The following is a 20747-nucleotide window of genomic DNA, read 5'->3' as shown; positions in this document are numbered from 1 at the left end:
GGGAGAGAAAATTTAGGGGTCATAGTGTTAATCCAGTTCCTTTTCCGATGTATGTGCAAAATGACGATGATATTTTTCATTTTTTGAGAAATTTTGAGCAATTGGTGGATCTGAGAAATTAGTATTCTTAGCTGGTATTGACAGATGGAAGGTGGATGATGGGGATTGTAGTATCACAAGTCAAAATGACTTCAAAGAAATTCTCTAAGTATCTTTATGAAGGGCTGATACATCGTGAAATATGTATCTCCTTATAAAAGTTTTCGCGAAGATTCATATATAGGTACGTTTTACTTTTTAATTTATTTGTGTTTTTGTTGGTTTTGTAGTGTTTATGTTCTGTTGTTTTTTCCTATGGCTCGATGGCTTTTTTTTTTAAATAAATACATACATACATATAATTTTGGTTAATGGAAAGTATACAGAAGTTTTCAGGAGGGATGTTTTTCTTGTGGGGGGGGCCTCTGAGGAGGGGGTTACGGGGGAGGATCTGTCCATGGAGGATGTTTGCTTGGGGGAAGGGACATTTCTATGAAGGGGGCGCCGGATTTCCAAGCATTATTTAAAAATGATCAGAAATTAAATAAAAAACAAGTTTTTTCAATTGAAAGTAAGGAACAACTTTAAAACTTAAAATGAACATAAATTACTACGTATATGGGGCGGCTACCCCCCTCAATACCTCGCTTTTTATGCTACAGTTTTTTCAGTACTTTCAAAAGAGCTATCTATTCTAGTAAACCGGCCTTTGTGATTCAGGGGTTTGTGATTCGAAAAAAATTAAAATTTTAGCGTCAAGAGCGAGTTATTGACTAGGGGGCGAACTCCCTAATATACGCAATAAAAACGTACGAATACAGAAGTTCGTTACGTAAGTTAATTTGTAAGTTACATCAGAACAAAATTTCGAGAAAGCCATTTAGCCAAAAGAAGTAAAATTAATATGCCAATTTCGTTTTAATTATTCATGTACGGTGACCCAAAATCAAAGGTGCATTAATTCAATAAAAAAAATAAGTTTTTTTAAATGAAAGTAAGGAGGGAAATTAAAATTTAAAACGAATAGAAATTATTCCGTATATGAAAGGGGCTGTCCCCTCCTCAAAGCCTCGCTCTTTACGCTAAAGTTTGACTCTGTCTCACATTTTTATATTTTTAAACAATAAAAAACTTTAGCGTAAAGAGTGAGGCGTTGAGGAGGAGACAGCCCCTCTCATTTAGGAATAATTTCTGTTCGTTTTAAGTATTAATGTCGCTCCTTACTTTCATTTAAAATAACTTATTTTTTTTTAATTTAATTTTGAACAAAAGGGCCATCTCAGAGTTTCAATCAGATACGTTTGGTGAAAAGAGGGGTCGTTGGGAGAGGGACTAGTTAACCTAAATTGCCTCTGACTCTTGATAGGGAACTAGAACTTCCGATTTCAACCAAATGAGCCCCCTAAAGTTTATATAGCCATCCCCTCCATACGAACCTTAATTGCACCAGGGGTACAACTTAAAACCCTATCCCCGGGCTAAGGTGGTTTGAATCAACCCTAAAAGCATTGTTATATAATCTTTGGACTATTTCGAATAAAAGGACTGTCTCAAAATTTCTGTTGGATGCATCTCGGAAAGACACGACTGGGGGGGGGGGGGGTTTAGCTGCGTTCTGATCACTTGGACTCGTAAAAAGGTAGTATTTACGACCACCCTTTCTATAAAAACCTTATATGCCCCCAGGAAATAACTTACAACCGTTGCCCTAAGAGCTGGGGGGGGGAAGGAGTTTATTATCACAGGCATAATTTCCTGCCCCTTCAACTACGATGAATAAAATAGATATCTCTAAATCTTGATTGGAGGTGTTTCGGTAAATGATGGAATTTGGTGGGGGGGGGCTGGTTACTCTTAAATCGCCTCTACCCTCAAAAAGAGCACTATAACTTCCGATTTCAAATTAAATGAGCCCAATCTGAAGTTAATACGACCACCGTTCCATAAAAACCTTATATGCCCCCAGACAATAAGTTACAACCTATCCCCAGGGTGCTGGGGGGTTGTGTCAACCCTAGAGGCATTGTTTTATGCTCTTTAGAATATTTTGAAAAAATTTACTATCTCATAATTTCAATCCGATTTGTTTGGTGAAAAGAGAGGTGGTCAGGGGGGGCTATGTGCCCTCTATCGCTATTGACTCTTAAAGGGGAACTAGAGCTTCCAATTTTCAACCAAATGAGCCTTCTCTAAATTTAAACAGCCATTCCTTCCATACAAATCTTATTTGTCCCTGGGCATAACTTAAAACCCTCGCTCTCCGTCCCTGGTGGCTTGTATCAACCCTAAAAGCATTGTTTTATGATCTTTGGACTATTTGAATAAAATGACTGTCTCAAAATTTCCATTGGATGCATTTTGGGAAAACATGACGTGTGGGGACGGATAGCTGCCCTCTATTCACATTGAATCTTAAGAAGGGCACTAGAAATTTTGATTACCAATCCAATGAGCCCCCTCCAAAGTATATATAACCACCCTTTCCATAAGAACCTTATATACCCCAGGGCAAGACTTACAACCCTTGCCCTGAGAGCTTTGGGGGTTGGGGTGTCTTCCTCAAATAAATAATATCTGGACCCTTCAACAGCAATGAAAAAATTGCTATCTCAAAATTTTGATTGCATGTGTTTGGAGAAGTGATGGGGGGGCCTGGTTGCTCTCAAATCACTTTTGACTCTTAAAAAGGGAACTGCACCTTCCAATTTCAAATCAAATGAGCCCCATCTGAAGTTTATACGACCACCCATTCCATGAAAACCTTATATACCCCCAGGACATGGCTCACAACCCTATCCCCGAGGCACTGGGGGGTCGGATTAACCGTCGAAGCATTGCTATATGTCATTTGGACTATTTTAAACAAAATCGTTATCTCAAAGTTTCATTCAGATGTGTTTGTTAGTGTTGACAGATAGAAGGTGGGTGGTAGGGATTGTAGGATGACGAGTTAAAATGACATTAAGGAGTTTGGCTAAGTATGTTGATGAAGGGCTGATACATTGTGAAAGATGTATCCCTTTATAAATATTTTTGTGAATATTCCTATATAAGTACGTTTTACTTTTTGATTTATTTGTGTTTTTGTTGGTTTTGTAGTGTTTATATTCTGTTCTTTGTTTTTTTTTCTATGGCTCGATGGCTTTTTTTTGGAAATACATATATACATATAATTTTGGTTAATGAAAAGTATACAGAAGTTTGGGGTGTTCCCATTTGAGCGCTTTCCCATTTGAGCGCCACGGAATTTTGTTCCATTTGAGCGCCACGGAATTTTGTTCCCATTTGAGCGCCACGGAGTACCATTTGAGCGCCAAACCCAAAATTGTGATTTTGCGGTGGATGAAGCGTGGTTTGCTGCCACATTGACCTGTACAAATATTTATTGCCACGAAGACAACGAACAAAACTGAGGATTTTATTGGGTCAATGGTTGTGAAATAACTCTGTACTGAGAGTTAAGAAGCTAAACGTTTGTTAAGCTTGTGAAGAATATAAGTGAAGATTTTACGCACGTTCATAGGGTAAGAACTGATTGCCGCTGAAGAAGGCTTGCTCGTCAAGTCGAAATATTCGGCTCTTTTTTTAGAGTTATTTCACAACGATCGTTTAGAAATGGAACGAAATCACCCAAAAATCGTGCCAAAAACGGATAATTCAAATTAATATATTGGTAAAAATACAAACAAAAACTGCTAATATCACACATCCGGCGAAATGTTATGTGCGACACCCAAGAGAAGCTCGTCTGCTGTTCGAGTTCCAGCCCTGTACTCCGTCGACAGCTTTTCGAGTCGTTCGTTCAGCCTTGCATACTTCTTGTTCGTCCGATGGATGACATGACCCTGGAGTAGCTGTGTCCTTGCAGAATCGACGACTGCTTGTTCTTCCTTCAGGAAAGAGATAAACTGCCACAAGTTCGGGTGGTAGCGACCGACTCTTCGGTTAAACCGCATGTGCCATGATTCGAGGTCGTTGTTTGTCCTTCGCTGGATGCCGTAGACTGACCAGAAATGAGGAGGACATTGGTCGAACCACTGACGGCTGAAGTAAGTGACAAACGGACGAGCCGAAGGCCAGGTACGAACGATGTGAGAAATGATTGGACCAGAATTGATTCTGACGATCGCTGGAGGTAGGAACGCCAGAGCCAGAAGCTTTCGAACGTAGAGGTTGAAGTCTGCATCGGTCATGTACAGCTCACGGACTGAGTGACGCCCCAAGTTTCTGATTACTGCTTGGCAAAAGTGGAAGTAACACCCACGGTGCTTGGCGGCCGGAAAAACTTGCTTCACGGATGTCAGCAGACCGGTCTCAAAATCAGAGACGACGGTCGTCGGGCGAAGTGTCACTCCTTTCATCGCAGCCTGTAGGATCAGCTCGCTGAAGACGTCGTTGTAAAGCTGCGCAGACTTGCTCTCCATGAGCACGAAGACAGCGGGAAGTTGCTTGTCGCCGAAGAAAACGTGAACGGAGAACAACTGGCCGAATGGGGAAGGAGCTGAGTCGAAGGTGCCGTCCATATACCATTCCGCGCTTCGTTCAAGCAGACTTAACGACTCGTCGGTTGCAAAGCAAATCGCAGCGTTATTTTGAAGCTGAAAGAGGAGGAATCTCTGGTTTGCAGACGTCTCACTGAAAGCCTGGGGCAAGGGCGTCGGTACGGATATAGTATCAGCGGGCAGTGGTGGTATCAGCTTGTTTCGTGATCTGTACATGGACGACTTCACGTGCTTATAGGGTAACTGAGGCAAAGCACTCAGCCCACTGGCAGCAGCACTTGCGACCTGGCCGTCGTAGATAGCGGGAATCAGTCTAATTTCTTTAAACTGAAAGTAAGGAGCGACATTAAAACTTAAAACGAACAGAAATTATTCCGTATATGAAAGAGGCTGTGCCCTCCTCAACGCCTCGCTCTTTACGCTAAAGTTTGACTTTCTCACAACTCTTTTTTTAAACAATAAAAACTTTAGCGTAAAGAGCGAGGCGTTGAGGAGGGCACAGCCTCTTTCATGTACGGAATAAGTTATGTTCGTTTTAAGTTTTAATCTCACTCCTTACTTTCAGTTTAATGAAATTTTTTTTATATTTAAAGGCGGCGAATGCGGGGGGGTTTGGGGGGTGGTAGCCCCCCAACTGTGCCTCCTAATCCCGGTACGTTTTAAGGTTCGACCTTGTAACTCAGCCCCTTTAACTCTTTAGAAAACGTAGTTTTTTTCAAATAATTTCTGCACGTTTTTGTACAGTTTATTACTTATTATTGCTTGACTAACTGTTAGCTGATCGTGTCAGGAGATAAAGATGGGGGCTGCCGCCCCCCAAACCCCCGCTCTTGAACATTCTTGTGTTAAGGCTTTTAATTCCTGAATACTCGAATCACGTCGTACAGGGTGCCTCCTAATCCCTGTACGTTTTAAGGTTCGAACTTGTGACTCAGCCTCTTTAACAGCCCCCCAACTAAGCCTCCTAATCCCTGTACGTTTTAAGGGTCGACCTTGTAACTCAGCCTCTTTAACTCTTTAGAAAACGTAATTTTTTTCAAATAATTTAAAAAAGAAACTGAGTTTCTTTTCAAAGTATATAAAAAAGTTGCTCTGATGGTGAATCGAACCCGGGTTTTCCGTCTGAAAGTCTGGATTATCAGCCGCTGGACTACACAAACACAATAGTAATAGTTGTTTAGCAAATTGGAGCTATTTTCGACGCAAGCAAAGTCTAAAAACTCGTGATATTTTTTTTATGTAAAAACGTTACGGAGTAATTAAATGAGAGGAAACTTTGAATATAAGAGCCCAGCTCCAAGAAATACTCACCCTCTAAATTTCATTTCAAAAGGAACCCGTGCAAGGGGGGGTTGTGGTGGGACTTAGTAACTTGGGCTAATATTGGAAAACGAGGTTTTTCGTAAATGTAAATTCGGTGGGTAATTTTTTCGGTCTGAAAATATCAAAAGGCCCTAACAGGTCAAATTCTGCTTCAAATGAGTCCTCATTCAACCGGATCCGTTGCCAACTGTGGCCTGTAGGCGTGGCTAAGAAAAAAAAAAGAAATGAATTTTAAGTGGCTATATTTGGTTTTTTGAAAACAGGGAATGAGTGATCGGATTGAGCTGAAATTTCGAGGATAAGCTCCCGGGCCCTAGGAAAGCTTAACCTCTAAATTTCAGCCCAATCGGACAACGTTAAAGGGGGCTGTGGTGGGAGGGTCCAAACTTCCGACCCAGTTTACCCCATGAAGATAAAGTCGGAGGAGGATGAAATTTTGCAAGTTTCTTAGTTTGAGCTTGGGCTACAAAATGCGATTACCGCCGTCTCTCTGCGGCCTCTAGGACCTAAAATCGCTTAACATTGTGGTGGGTCGCCTCTTTATAGAGGCACAAGTGTGCCTCCTTGATAAATATTCTTTGAATTTCACCAAAGCTGGTTTCCAAGGATTTCTGATACTCTATATTACACAAATGTGTTTTCCATTGCAGTTTTCAGGTTCAACATTAAAACATACATAATACATATTTCTCGATTAGTTACAGATTTATCTCATTATTGTCATTTAAAAGTTTGTGAGGCTAATAATTTAATATAGGTGCCCAAAATCAGAACACATTAAGTAAATATTTCGCAAAGTCTTTGATCTTCTCCGAAGTTGGTATTTACAGTTCTAAGGACATTAAAAATAAAATATGATAGTTCGGACTGTTTTAGTGGAAACTTAGGAACATCGAGAATTAAATTTTCAGTGAAAAAGATTTCCTTAGAGAGTTATGCAGTTTTTGGCAGTAGCAGGTGCCAAATGAAAAGAAAGAAATGTGTGAAGAATCAGAAAAAAAGCTACAAAAATTTTTGTAAATGAAAAGCATTGTCAAATTTAGATGCTTAGTTTTAGTTATTTATTTTCACGGTTTGACTTGGCAACACTGAGGAAAATGCAATACTACCCTAAATTTGTCATAATTTTGAAACAGCCTAAATTATGATTTTTAGGTTTGAATAGAGGGCTTAAGTTTAGCCTAAGAGGAGTCCATGATTTTTTAAGCAGTTGATAACAAACACATAAAATATATTGTTGAAAATTGTGAGTCATCTTAATTCGAGCTGACCAGGCACAACGAAATGACTATTTCATTAAAGCATGAAGCTTAGGCATGAAAAATTTCCTGGTAAATAAGGAAAGAACAACAGGCAGACAAAATACTGTAAATTATTAAGTGGCATTTAATTTTTCGTTTGATTGTTAGCTTTGTTTTCGATCCGACCACAATAACTCAATTGTGCATTAAATTTTTCTTTGGTTTCGGTTGCCCTCTGAACTGGACCCCTGTAATCTATTAAACATTAAATTTTACTTTATTGCAGTTATTTCCTTTAGACCTTAGTAGATCTATTGTATGTTTGGCTTTTTGAAAATTGATTTCTATTTTTTTCAATTCTTGGTTTTTATCATCTTGATTTGTTTGTTAATTTTAAGCTAATTTTTTCTTTATATATATTTTTTAAATGTTTTAATTTCAGTTTTTTCTTCGTTATTATTATTCTGGGCATCATGTTATATATATTGGAACAATACAACGGCTGATTTTTACTGTGAATTTCCCTAGCCTTAGATACGCTGTTGGTCCTTCTTTTTATTTTTCCTTGGATTTTTTTTTCCAAAAATAGCTTTATATTTTCAACAAACTTAGTTGGTATAATCAAATTTAACCTTTGCCTCATGGTTTAAAACTGGGGGAATATAATACTTGAAGGCTCACTGACAAAGGTCCAAGGAGAAAATACCACGGACAAAATCCAGCGCGACTACATTTCTAATGAAAAAACATTCATATACAATCATTTCTACTTCTTAGTCTTTTTTTAACTTTTTTTTCCTTTTAGTCTATAAAACCGATTAACAGTCGTCAACAGTGCAAAACAAAGGAAAACTGTAAAATTATTTTTTATTTTTTTTTTTAGTTTCCGGAGGTCTGTTGCAAAATATTCAAATTTTCTGCTTTCTCCACTTGCTACGATATCCTAATTCCTTCTGGTTTTAATTTTTCTTTGTTTGCTACTATTGCCTTAAAAAATAATTAATAGCAATCGATGAATTAAATTATCTTACCATTTTATAATCATCAATCTGGCTTATTGATCGTAGAAGCAAATTCACTCGCATCAGCACAGGCCCATCTAAAATAAGGAAAAAAAAATGAAAAATAAAGCAGCTAGTTACGTGGTTTTTAATAAAGATAAATAAAATTATATCTTAAGACTAATAAAGTTGAAAAAAAAAATTAGTGAAGCAAGTCAAAGCAGATTTGCTAGCCAGCCATTAAAGCTTTACTATTCAATGGTTTCACCTCTACCTTCATTTATTTCGGTATTATTATTATTACTATAATATTATTATTTCGTTTCATTTAATTTTTTCCTGAATGAAAAGTGTTAAAAGCTTCAATTATTTTGTTGCTAAAAGGATTATCTGGAAGCTTTTAAAATGTCAATAAAAAACGAAACTGACGTTCTGATGTAATACGATTTCAGTAAAAAGTATCTAGGACATAATCCGGAAAGAACCTGCAGCAGAATTATTCACCTGTACACTTGTAAATATTCACTCTGAATTGTACTTTTCACTTACTCCATCGTTCAGCACACTCTCCCATGACGCACCACTACCCACCGCTGCTAAGAATCGTCAAACTAATCTACTCCTATGGGAGTTGTACAATAGAGGTAAGAATTCCGATATCTAAGCCGTTTTTCATTAATTCCTTTTGGAGAATTCTTCTGAACAAAAACCATAAACATGTTTTGTTTTAGTTAGTACGAAATTTTTGTTGCATTGATTTTTCTAGAAAAGTTACTCCGATATTGTTCTAAGTTCAAACAAAATATGCTCATAGTTAAGAAGAAATTGAGACACTTAGTCTAAACAATTTTCTTGAATAATATATAGTAAATACTAGTTTTGTGGTATTATTACTGCTTCTTGGTATGTCTCATCATTTTCTTTTTATCTCAAATATACTTCTTAGGGATATGTGGTCAATTTTAAACATTGCTCCGCTCAACATCACTGCTGAGCTAGTTCAATCTGTTTTATTCCCGTATATTTTTTTTTAGTGAATTTCATAGAAAAGCAAAACAGTTAGCCGTAAGGAACAGCAGGTGAAAAACAACATGGGCTAATAATAACTTAACGAGTATCTTGCATATGATTCGTAGAAACAAACTTGAAAGAAAAGGGGACTTTTGACAACAATATATATCAGAAGAATCTACTTATTATGATGATTTTTTATTTAGGTCTTTTTATACATACAGCTTTTTCAGCTTTGCGTACACAAATATGTTCATCAAGTTTAAAGTTACCCATCAAATCTACGAGCCTGAACAAATTTGCAATGTTTTTGAATAGGAGGAGAATATCCCCAAGATGGCAAGTGATGTTGACCAAAACTTGCATAATAAATTCAACGCAACATAAAACCCTAGTATAGAGGGTGCTAGGCGTCTCTCCCGGTCCCTCTGCGAAAATATTCCCCCAGAAAACAGCCCCGCGGAAAATAACCCTCTGTCAAAAATTACCCCCTCCCCCCATATGTAATTCCCCCTCCTCCATAAAAAAGTTCTCCCGTTCGTAAAATTGATCAACCACGGAGAAAATACAAAATAGGTACCGGTACCTCAAAACGTCAATCAGATGTCATAAGGGGTAACAATAGGACCAGATATCAAAGGAGGTTCTAGGAAAGGAGCTGGATAGTCTCCAATCACTCTCGACTTAAAAAAAAGGGACTAGAACTCTCAGTTTCCGATCGAATGAGCATCCTTCGAAATTTCTATGACCACGAGAGGGAGGCTGGGGAGGAGGAGGGGACAGACCCCCTCCTACACAGAAAAAATTCTGCTCGTTTTAGGGTTTAATGTTACTCTTTCCTTTCATAATAACGGTGTAGACCCAAAATACTCCCAGAAATCAAGAGACATTATATATCAATTTCTACATTCAACCCCTCCCTTCCTTAGAGCTAATTCTGTATCTATATGAAGGCTTAATGAGAGTTAGGATGTTTTGACATTAAAATTCAGGCTTTGAGGCGTCTGAAACCTTCCCTAACTACAAAAGGATCAGGAAACCCCACTGTCGGGGTTTCAAGCTCTCATTAGGAAAAATTTGGAATTTTGTATTTTTGCCAAAAAACGTCACAGATGTGTGTTGTTTGTCTTTAAACAAGCAGGCTGGAAGGCAACTAACCCCATCCCACGCCTCTTTTATCCCCTAAGAAATCCGATTGAAATTTGTGTCAGTATCAAACAGTTCGTGGTAATGAACTGTAAGTAAGGAGCGACGCGGCTCAATGGTAACCGAAACTGTAGAAAACGGAATTTTGATACCAATAGATACATCAAAAGAATCAGATTTTAATGCTGATCTCAATGCTGATTTCATCAAGTTTAGTCCTACCAATCAAAAGTTACGCGCCTGTGAAAATTTGGCTGATTTTCGAAAAAAGAAGGAAAGACCCCCTAAAAGTTATAGAACCTTAATTAAAATCCATCATATTCAGAGTATCAGAGAACCCTACTGCGGAGGTTTCAAGCTCCTATCTATAAAAATGTGGAATTTTGCATTTTTTGCCAGAAGAAAGATCACGGACGGGTGTTTTTTGTTTGTTTGTTTTTTCCCAGGGGTGATCGTATCGACCCAGTAGTCCTAGAATATCGTGGGAGGCATCATTCGAACGGAAATTAAAAGTTCTAGTGTCCTTTTTAAGTGACCAAAAAACGGAGGGCAACTAGGCCCACTCCCACGCTCATTTTTTCCCAAAATCACCCGGTCAAAATTTTGAGATAGCCATTTTGTTCAGCATGGTCGAAAATATGATAACTATGTGTTTTAGGATGACTTAATCCCCCGAAGTCCCCGGGGGGAGGGCTGAAAGTTATGAACTTTACCTAATATTAACATATAGTATTGGTTATTGGGAAGTATACAGACGTTTTCAGAGGGGATTTTTTCTGGTACTGGGGGGGGGAGTGGGTCGGGTGTTATGCGGGTGGATCTTACCACGAAGGAAGTTTTGATGGGAGAAGGGACATTGCTATGAAGGGGGTGCCGGATTTCCCACCATTATTTAAAAAAAGATCAGAAACTATATATATAAAAAAACAAGTTTTCCAACTGAAAATAAGGAGTAACATCAAAACTTAAAACGAACAGAAAATATTACGTGTATGATTGGGTTCACCCCCTAGTCAATACCTCGCTCTTTAAGCCAAAGATGTTTTAGTAATTTCATAAGAGCTATTTATTCTAAATAACGGCCTTTGTGATTAAGGGGTAAATTCTAAAGAATTGGACCAAAATTAAAACTTTAGCTTAAAGAGCGAGGTATTGACTAGGGGGAGAGCCCCCCAGTAGACGTATTTAAAATATGTGAATATAGAAGTTCGTGACGTAAGTTAATTCGTAAGTTACGTATATTAATTAATAATAAAAACGTTCTTAAATAAAATTAAACAAGTTTCGAGAAAGCCATTTAACCAAATAAAAGTAAATTAATAAGAAAATTTTGTTTTAATTATTCATGTACGGGGAGCCAAAACCAAAACCTGCATTAATTCAAAACGTTCAAAAATTAAATAAAAAAAAACAAGTTTTTTTAACTGAAAGTAAGGAACGACGTTAAAACTTAAAAGGAACCGAAATTATTCCGTATATGAAAGGGACTGTCCCCTCCTCAACGCTTCTTTCTTTACGCTAAAGTTTGACTTTCTCATAACTCTTATTTCTTTAAACAATAAAAAAATTTAGCATAACGAGTGTGGCGTTGAGGAGGGGACAGTCCCTTTCATATACGGGATAATTTCTGTTCGTTTTTCAGTTTTAACGTCGTTCCTTACTTTCAGTTAAAAAAACTTGTTTTTTTTTATTTAATTACTGAAAGATCAGGTCCAATATATATGCCTCTGGGGTTAACGTGACCCCCACAGACCCTAGAGAAGGCTGTGATTTTTGCAATTTGTACAGAATTCTTTTTATTTGTCTTTTGTTCTCTATGGATGCACAATTTTACATACGGAGATGTTGTTACGGGGAAATTTTCCGGGGGAAATATTCAGCAGGGAGTGAATTTTCCGTTTTTTTTTTATGGGAGATTTTTTGTGGGGGGAGGGAATCTTCTGCGGAAAATTTTCTGCAGGTCGATTTTTCTGGGGGATTATTTTCCATGGGGAGAATTTTCCAAACCTTTTAGTGTCATTAGCAATTTACAAAACGTTAAATATATTACTGGAGCTGAATGTGTTGTTTAGCCAATTGTTATTTTATTTGTTTCAAAAGACAAATTTTGTTTTATTTGTTTCAAAGGACGAAAGTATTTTAGAAAAGGCAAAAAACTGAACTTTCGTAATATTTTGTCCAATGAATCTTACCTAAGAAATCTTGAGGACGCCTCCCTTCAAATCCCCCCCCCACTTCACATGAAAAAATATATAATTTGCATTTTACTGAAAACTAGATAAGTAGCTTAAGTTAGAAAATTAGTAAAGCCAGTAAATTGACTATGGGTTTGATAGGAATCGATTCACCGATTCCATTAAAAGAATACCGGGAAATTTGGGCAAAAATTCACTTTTTATTTTCATAATTAAGAAAAAGAAATAAGGTATAAAAATATGTTTTGTTTTGGTACAATTTCTGGCAATGTCCTCTTTATTTTTGGTAATGTTTGCTTGTTTCAAGGATGTTTGTTCATTGTAATTTCAATCCCCTTGGTTTTGATTTGTTTGTTCTTAAAACAGAATTTATTTAGGTTTTAGGTTGAAAAGCATTGAAAATAAGTTCATCAAATGAAAGTAAAGAGTTACAAAAAAAATTATAAGGAACAAAAATTAACCGATAATACTGTCACCACATATGGGTGACAGCCACCCATATGAAACACCCCTTGTTTGCCAGAGTTTAACTTGTGCTTTCTTGAAAACTTTCTACCATACAGCAAATGTAGCCATATGGTAATTCCGATTGTTAACTTTACAGCTTGCATTTGATATGTTACTACTATTTTTATGGACTTTATCCTAGGTAACAAGGGAAAGGCAATGGGAGAGCATGGAATCAAATGAGCTGAGCGGTAGAGAAGATCACTCAAGTGGACAGCTACACATGCCTCAACAGTATTATTAGTAGATGGTGGATGCAGTGAAGATGTTGAAAGTAGAATAGCCAAGGCTCAAGGTGTATTTTTCAAATTGAAAAAAGATCGGGAGAATGAAAAATAAGTCTGCAAAGCAGGATTAATGGAAGCTATAAGTAGAAGTGACCCTATAACTCCGAACCCCACACCATATGTGGGCATAGAGTCATTAGGGAGACCACGTGGTTAATGGGGTCAATGACCTAAATTTCCAAAGGTTGATAGTGTGTCAACAACAACACCATCGACCTTGACATTCGCTGAGAGCGTGCACTTACAACAACAACAACATCGACCTTGGAACACCTGTGCTGTCGACCTCAATTCACCTATCGTGAATCAATAATTCCCCTTAGAAACAACAAATTAATTCCCTTTTCTTGACAGATCAATCAACCAATGACATCATCTGTCAGACTATAAAAATTTTCACATAGAAACGATTCTCCAGGAATAGATCCAAGTCATTAATGTCTTTGCCTCGGAAACAACTCTTTTGGTCGAAATCCAAAGGATATTAATAGCCAAAGGCCAGGGAAACAATTCTCCAAGAAACATCTTAGCGATGAATTGCCTTAGCGCGGGAATCAGGTTTCTGATTAATTTGAAATTCATTAGCGCAGAGATTCCAAAAACATAGGAAACACGCTGAATTATGTTTAGGGATTATTTGGGCGAAATCGTTTTAGACAGGCTATGGAACTATTTCGGCGAAACAGTAAAAGACATTTTGAAAGATGATTTTTGAAGAGATTTTAGAAGAGAATTTAATGGTGAAACTCTGTGGTCGTTATAATACACAAGTTTCATTGGAACAGTGTTGTGAGGTCCTCTACCCCAACCCCAAAGGGTTCCGATCCTCCTACCCCAACCCCGAAGGAAGCCCCCGGTCCTCAAAGGCCCCCCAAGCTCCCAAAGGGCCACCGGCGCCCCCAAAGGCCCACCCAGACCCCCAAAGGCCATCCCCGGGCCCCCCAAAGGCCCATCGAACTCCCAAAGGACCAAAGGGGTCCCAAAGTCCCTCCACCGGTCCCCAAATGTCCCCCAGGCCCCCAACTGTCCCCCCCCGGACCCCCAAAGGCCCTCCCTGTGCCCCAAAGGCCCTCCCTGTGCCCCAAACGCCCTCCCTGGGCCCCAAAGGTCCTCCCTCGGTCCCCATACATGCACACAAAAACTCACACACACACAAAAACTTACACACACACACACAAAAACTTACACACACACACAAAAACATAGAAACACACACGAAAAATTACACACACACGACAAAAATTAAAGATACAAAAAAACAAACTAACAACAAACCACACAAAAACACAAATAAAAAAGACACAGAACCAAAACAAGAACATACAAAAAAACATGAACAAACAAAAAAAAAAATACACACACTCAAAACTTACACACACACACAGACACTAAAACTAACACACACACACAAAAACTAACACACACACAAAATATTACACACACACACACACAAAAACTGAAAAATCAACACAAAAAAAACTCAAACACAAACACAAAAAAAAATACAAACAAACACACACACACACACACACACACAAAACTAACACACACACACACACGAAAACTAACACACACACGGCAAAACTAACACACACAAAAACTTACACACACACACACAAACACACACAAACAAAAAATTAAACACACATACACAAACAAAACTTACAAACAAACGCAAAACTTACACACACACACACACACAAACACTCTTACACGCACACACAAAAAACTAAAAACCACAAACAAAAGATAAGACACACAAAAACTTACACACGCACACACAAATACATAGACCCACACTCAAAAACTTACATTCACACAAAAACTTACATTCACACAAAAACTTACACACACACAAAAACTTACACTCACTCAAAAAAACTTACACTCACACACAAAAGCTTACACACACACACACGCATGAAAACTTACACACACACGCCAAAACTTACACACACACACTCAAAAACTTACACACACACACACACAAAAACTTACACATGCACACGAAAACTAACATTCACACAAAAACTTACAATCACAAAAAAACTTACAAACACAAACACACACAAAACTTACACACACAAAAACTATAACGAACTCAAACACAATAAACCAAATACACACACACACAAACAAACACAAACACAAACAAACACAAACACAGACACAAAATATAGAAAATGAAAACAAAAAAAACTCGAAAAAACACACACAAACAAAAGCACACACACACACACACACACACACACAAAACTTACACACACACACACACACGAAAACAAACACACACACGCCTAAACATACACACACACAAAAATAAATACACACACACACACAAAAACTTACACATGTACACAAAAATTAAATTAACACAAAAACTTAAAATCACAAAAAAATATACACACACACACACACACACAAAACTAAAAAAAACAAACAAACGATCACACAAAAAAAAAAGAAAAAAAAAAAAAACAAAAACACAATACCACACAAAAAAACCCGAAAAAACAAACTTACACATGAACACAATAAAAACTCACACACACACTCACAAAAACTGAAACACACAAAAACACAAACAAAATACACACACACACACGATCAAATAAAAAAAAAAGAAACCTAAAAAAAAAAAAAACTATAACACAAGATAACGAATTAAAACACACACACACACGAAAACTTAAAAACCAAAGCACACAAATACACACACACACACACACACAAACTTACACACACACACACACACACACACAAAAACTTACGCAAGCACACGAAAAATTACAAGAACACAAAAACTTGCATGCACACAAAAACTTACACGCACACACACACACAAAACTTACACACACACACACACACACACGAAAACTCACACACACACGCCATGCAATACGGCTAAAAATGAAGAATTCATACACATTTTCAACTAGCTAAAGGTTAAATGTTTTAAATATGAGCCATTCTATTGCGAAAACACACAAAAGTTAGAAAAAATACAAAATGTTCCTTTATTACCTCTGCAATACCGGTAAAAATGAATAATTCATACACATTTTCAACTAGGTAAGGTAAGTGTTTTAAATATGAGCCATTCTGTGGCGAAAACACACAAAAGTTAGATAAAATACAAAATATTCGTTTATTACCTCTGCAAAACGGGTAAAACTGAAGAATTCATACACATTTTCAACTACCTAAGGGTAAGTGTTTTAAATATGAGCCATTCTGTTGCGAAAACACACAAAAGTTAGAAAAAAAGCAAAATATTTCTTGATTACCTCTGCTAAACGGCTAAAAATGAAGAATTCATACACATTTTCAACTAGCTAAGGGTAAGTGTTTTAAATATGAGCCATTCTGTGGCGAAAACACACAAAAAGTTTTATACATTGCAAAATGTTCATTTTTGACAAATTATTCTCGTATAAAAATTTTTATTAAAATATCTATTAATAATATATAAAGGTTTTATGAATGTAATTTGGGCCTATATATTGCATAAACACACAAAAGATAGAAAAAATGACTATTGTTCCTTTTCTGCCTCTGTATTACGGCTAAAAATGAAGACTTCATACACATTTTCAACAAGCTAAGGGTAAGTGTTTTAAATATGAGCCATTCTGTTGCGAAAACACACAAAATTTAGAAAAAATACAAAATAGTCCTTTATTACCTCTGCAAAACGGCTAAAAATAAATAATTCATACACAACTTCAAGTAGCTACGGGTAATTGTGTTAATTATGAGCCATTCTGTTTCGAAAACACAAAAAAGTTATAAAAAATTCAAAATAATCCTTTATTACCTCTGCAATACGGCTAAAAATGAAGAATTCATACACATTTTCAACTAGCTAAGGGTAAATGTTTTAAATATGAGCCATTCTATTGCGAAAACACACAAAAGTTAGAAAAAATACAAAATAATCCTTTATTACCTCAGAAAAACGGCTAAAAATGAAGAATTCATACACATTTTCAACTAGCTAAGGGTAAGTGTTTTAAATATGAGCCATTCTGTTGCTAAAACACACAAAACTTAGTATAAAAGCAAAATATTCCTGTATTACATCTGAAAAACGGCTAAAAATGAAGAATTCATACACATTTTCAACTAGCTAAGGGTAAGTGTTTTAAATATGAGCCATTCTGTTGCGAAAACACACAAATGTTAGAAAAAATACAAAATATTCCTTTATTACCTCTGCAATACGGGTAAAAATGAAGAATTCATACACATTTTCAACTAGCTAAGGATTAGTGTTGTAAATATGAGACATTCTGTTGCGAAAACACACAAAAGTTAGAAAAAATACAAAATAATCCTTTATTACCTCTGCAAAACGGCTAAAAATGAAGAATTCATACACATTTTCAAAAAGCTAAGTGTAAGTGTTTTAAATATGAGCCATTCTTTTGCGAAAACACACAAAAGTTAGAAAAAATACAAAATAGTCCATTATTACCTCTGAAATACGGGTAAAATGAAGAATAAAAACACATTTTCAACTATCTAAGGGTGTGTGTTTTAAATATGAGCCATTCTGTTGCGAAAACACACAGAAGTTAGAAAAAATACAAAATATTCCTTTATTACATCTGAAATACGGGTAAAAATGAAGAATTCATACCAATGTTCAACTAGCTAAGTGTTGAAGTTTGAAATCAGATCAATTCTGATTCCAAAACACACAAATGATAGAAAAAATACACAATATTCCTATATTACCTCCGCAAAACGGCTAAAAATGAAGAATTAATACACATTTTCAACTAGCTAAGGGTAAGTGTTGTAAATATGAGCCATTCTGTTGCGAAAACACACAAAAGTTAGAAAAAATGCAAAATAATCCTTTATTACCTCTGAAAAACGGATAAAAATGAAGAATTCATACACATTTTCAACTATCTAAGGGTAAGTCTTTTATATATGAGCAATACTGTTTCGAAAAAACACAAAAGTTCTAAAAAATGAAACAGAGTACTTTATGACCTCTTCTATCCGGGGAAAAATGAAGAATTCATACACATTTTCAACTAGCTAAGGGTAAGTGTTTTAAATATGAGCCATTCTGTTGCGAAAACACACAAAAGTTAGAAAAAATTCAAAATATTACAATAGTACCTCTTCTAAACGGCTAAAAATGAAGAATTCATACACATTTTCAACTAGCTAAGGTTATTTTTTTTATTTTTGATCCATTCTGTTGCTAATACACACTACCGTAAGAAAAAATACAAAATATTCTTGTTTTAACTCGGCAATATGGCTAAAAATGAAAAATTAATGAACATCTTCAATTAGATAAAGGTTGTATGTTTAATAAATTTGAACTACTATATCGTCAACACACAAAAGATTTAAAATTTGCAAAATGTAAAAATTTTACAAATGATTTACGTATAATTTATTAAAATAATATATAAAAAAAATATATCTAAAGGTTAAATGTAGAATTTATTAAAAAGTCTATTTCGTAACCAAACAAAAGTTAGAAAAAATGCAAAAAAGACCTTTTTTACCTCTGCAAAACGTCTAAAAATATATAATTCATACACCTTTTCAACTAGCTAAGGGTAAAAGTTTTAAATATGAGCAATTATTTTTCTAAAACACACAAAAGTTATAAAAAAACAAATATATAAAATTAGTACAAATTATCTTCTGCTTTTATATACTATTTATTACTATAATTATTATATATATTTGTAATTGATTTTAATATGAGCAATTCTTTTTCTAAAACACACAAAAGTTATAAAAAATACAAAATATTCCTTTATTACCTCTGCAAAATGGCTAAAAATGAAAAATTCATACACATTTCCAGTACCAAGTCCTGACCTCCCTAATTGAAGGATATGAATTAGAACCATGTGAACTTATTTTCGTCGTTTTTTTAGTATTTTCTTTAAAAAAAACACTGAAAAACCATATTAAGATCTATATTTTCGAGTCTTTTACTGAAAATTCCTTTTTCGTACCAAGCCCTGACCCCCCTAATTAAAGGATATGAATTAGAACCATGGGAACGTAATTTCATCGTATTTTGCACTTCCCACAAGAGGACACTTTTCGAGTAAAAGTAAAGAGCTACCAGACTAAATCAAAGATATGATGTAATAATAACGAATAATTGTTCAAACTTAAATTTTCTGTATTACGAGAATAGTTTATTTTTGAACCATTATATCTACCAAAGGTTCAATACCTGAGTTAAACTAAGAGGTTTCAATTTCAGGAAAAAATTGTCGTATTTTGCTTATTATCGATGGAAAACACACTGAAAAGACATATTATTGAACTCACATCAAACATTGCCGGGCTTGCATTTAAAGAACCTTCCATTATTTTCTATCTTGTCCTCTATTTCAGCATATACTGACTTTTAAAGCTATTCAAAGCTCTTAAATATACTAACCTAACGGTTATTTATTTACGAAATCGTGCAAACTGTTGATTTAGAACAATAATTACCTTTCTATATATCAATTAACACTCACTAGAATTGCCACTTTTCACTCGCGGAGAATGGTTTCAAAACAATACTTCTTACATCGCATAGACTAATTGTGTCAAACGAGACATCTTCAATGCAGATTAATTAATTGTTACGTTCAATTTTTTTTTGGAAATAGGAGATCATAAATTGGAATTGATAATTTATTTAAAACTATCAAAGATTGATCAACTCTATTATTTCATACTTCTTGTGTAATCAAAAAGAAAAAAGAACAAAAATTAATAAAGGATATTTTGAAATCTGCACCAAAATCAGAGCTATTACAACTTAAATGACACGATTGGAGGAGGAATCAGGTTTAAGAATATCCTGGATATATCATTTTATATTTTCTAAGTACTCACAGAAGGACTCGTCACAGAAACATTGAAAAGGACTCATTTGATTGGGAATTAAAGTGACTAGCACTCAATTCACAGGAGGGGGGCGTGAAAATTTCTAGGAACGTATTTTCAACATATTTAAATATTTACCTACGTACGCATCACTTAGGTTAGATTAGATTAGGTTAGAGACAGACAAAAAGTTAGGTGTATGGTTAGGCTAGGTTAGATTATGTTAGGTTAGGTTAATTTAGGGTATACTAGCTTAGCCTACGTACGAGAAAGAAAAGTTCTTAGGTGTGGAGCTCCCCCACCGCCTCAACTATTGCTCTTGAAATCCCTTGAATTAGGTTAGAGACAGACAAAAAGTTAGGTGTATGGTTAGGTTAGGTTAGCTTATGTTAGGTTAGGTTAATTTTGGTTAGACTAGATTAGCCTACGTAGCCCCCCCCCCGCCCCACCACCGCCTCAACCATCTCTCTTGAAATCCCATTAATTAGGTTAGACACAGACAAAAAGTTAGGTGTATGGTTAGGCTAGGTTAGATTATGTTAGGTTAATTAACGGAAGCCTCTTTTGTTAAGGTTTTTTATTTGGGGGGGACTCCCGCCCCCCTCAACAAAAAGTTAGGTGTATG

General features: G+C 35.9%; 2 protein-coding genes across 2 annotated transcripts in view; one reads left to right on the top strand and one right to left on the bottom strand.

The window, feature by feature from the left end:
• Window positions 1-8200, bottom strand: part of LOC148939345 (glutamate-gated chloride channel-like) — a 166929-nt gene extending 158729 nt beyond the window's left edge. Inside the window, exon 1 of the mRNA XM_089106853.1 lies at window positions 8137-8200. Coding sequence (XP_088962979.1) covers window positions 8137-8190 — 54 coding nt within the window. The 5' untranslated portion in view covers window positions 8191-8200. The remainder of the gene's footprint in view (window positions 1-8136) is intronic.
• A 478-nt stretch (window positions 8201-8678) lies between these two features.
• The window catches only part of LOC148939344 (glutamate-gated chloride channel-like), an 84988-nt gene continuing 72919 nt past the window's right edge, over window positions 8679-20747 (top strand). Inside the window, exons 1-2 of the mRNA XM_089106852.1 lie at window positions 8679-8750; window positions 13108-13199. Coding sequence (XP_088962978.1) covers window positions 8679-8750; window positions 13108-13199 — 164 coding nt within the window. The remainder of the gene's footprint in view (window positions 8751-13107; window positions 13200-20747) is intronic.

This window comes from Artemia sp. Qi Xiang Cuo, chromosome 21 (assembly GCF_049724085.1).
Source record: "Artemia sp. Qi Xiang Cuo chromosome 21, ASM4972408v1, whole genome shotgun sequence".
NCBI classification, from domain to species: Eukaryota; Metazoa; Arthropoda; class Branchiopoda; order Anostraca; family Artemiidae; genus Artemia; species Artemia sp. Qi Xiang Cuo.
This window is presented reverse-complemented; position numbering and strand designations above follow the sequence as displayed.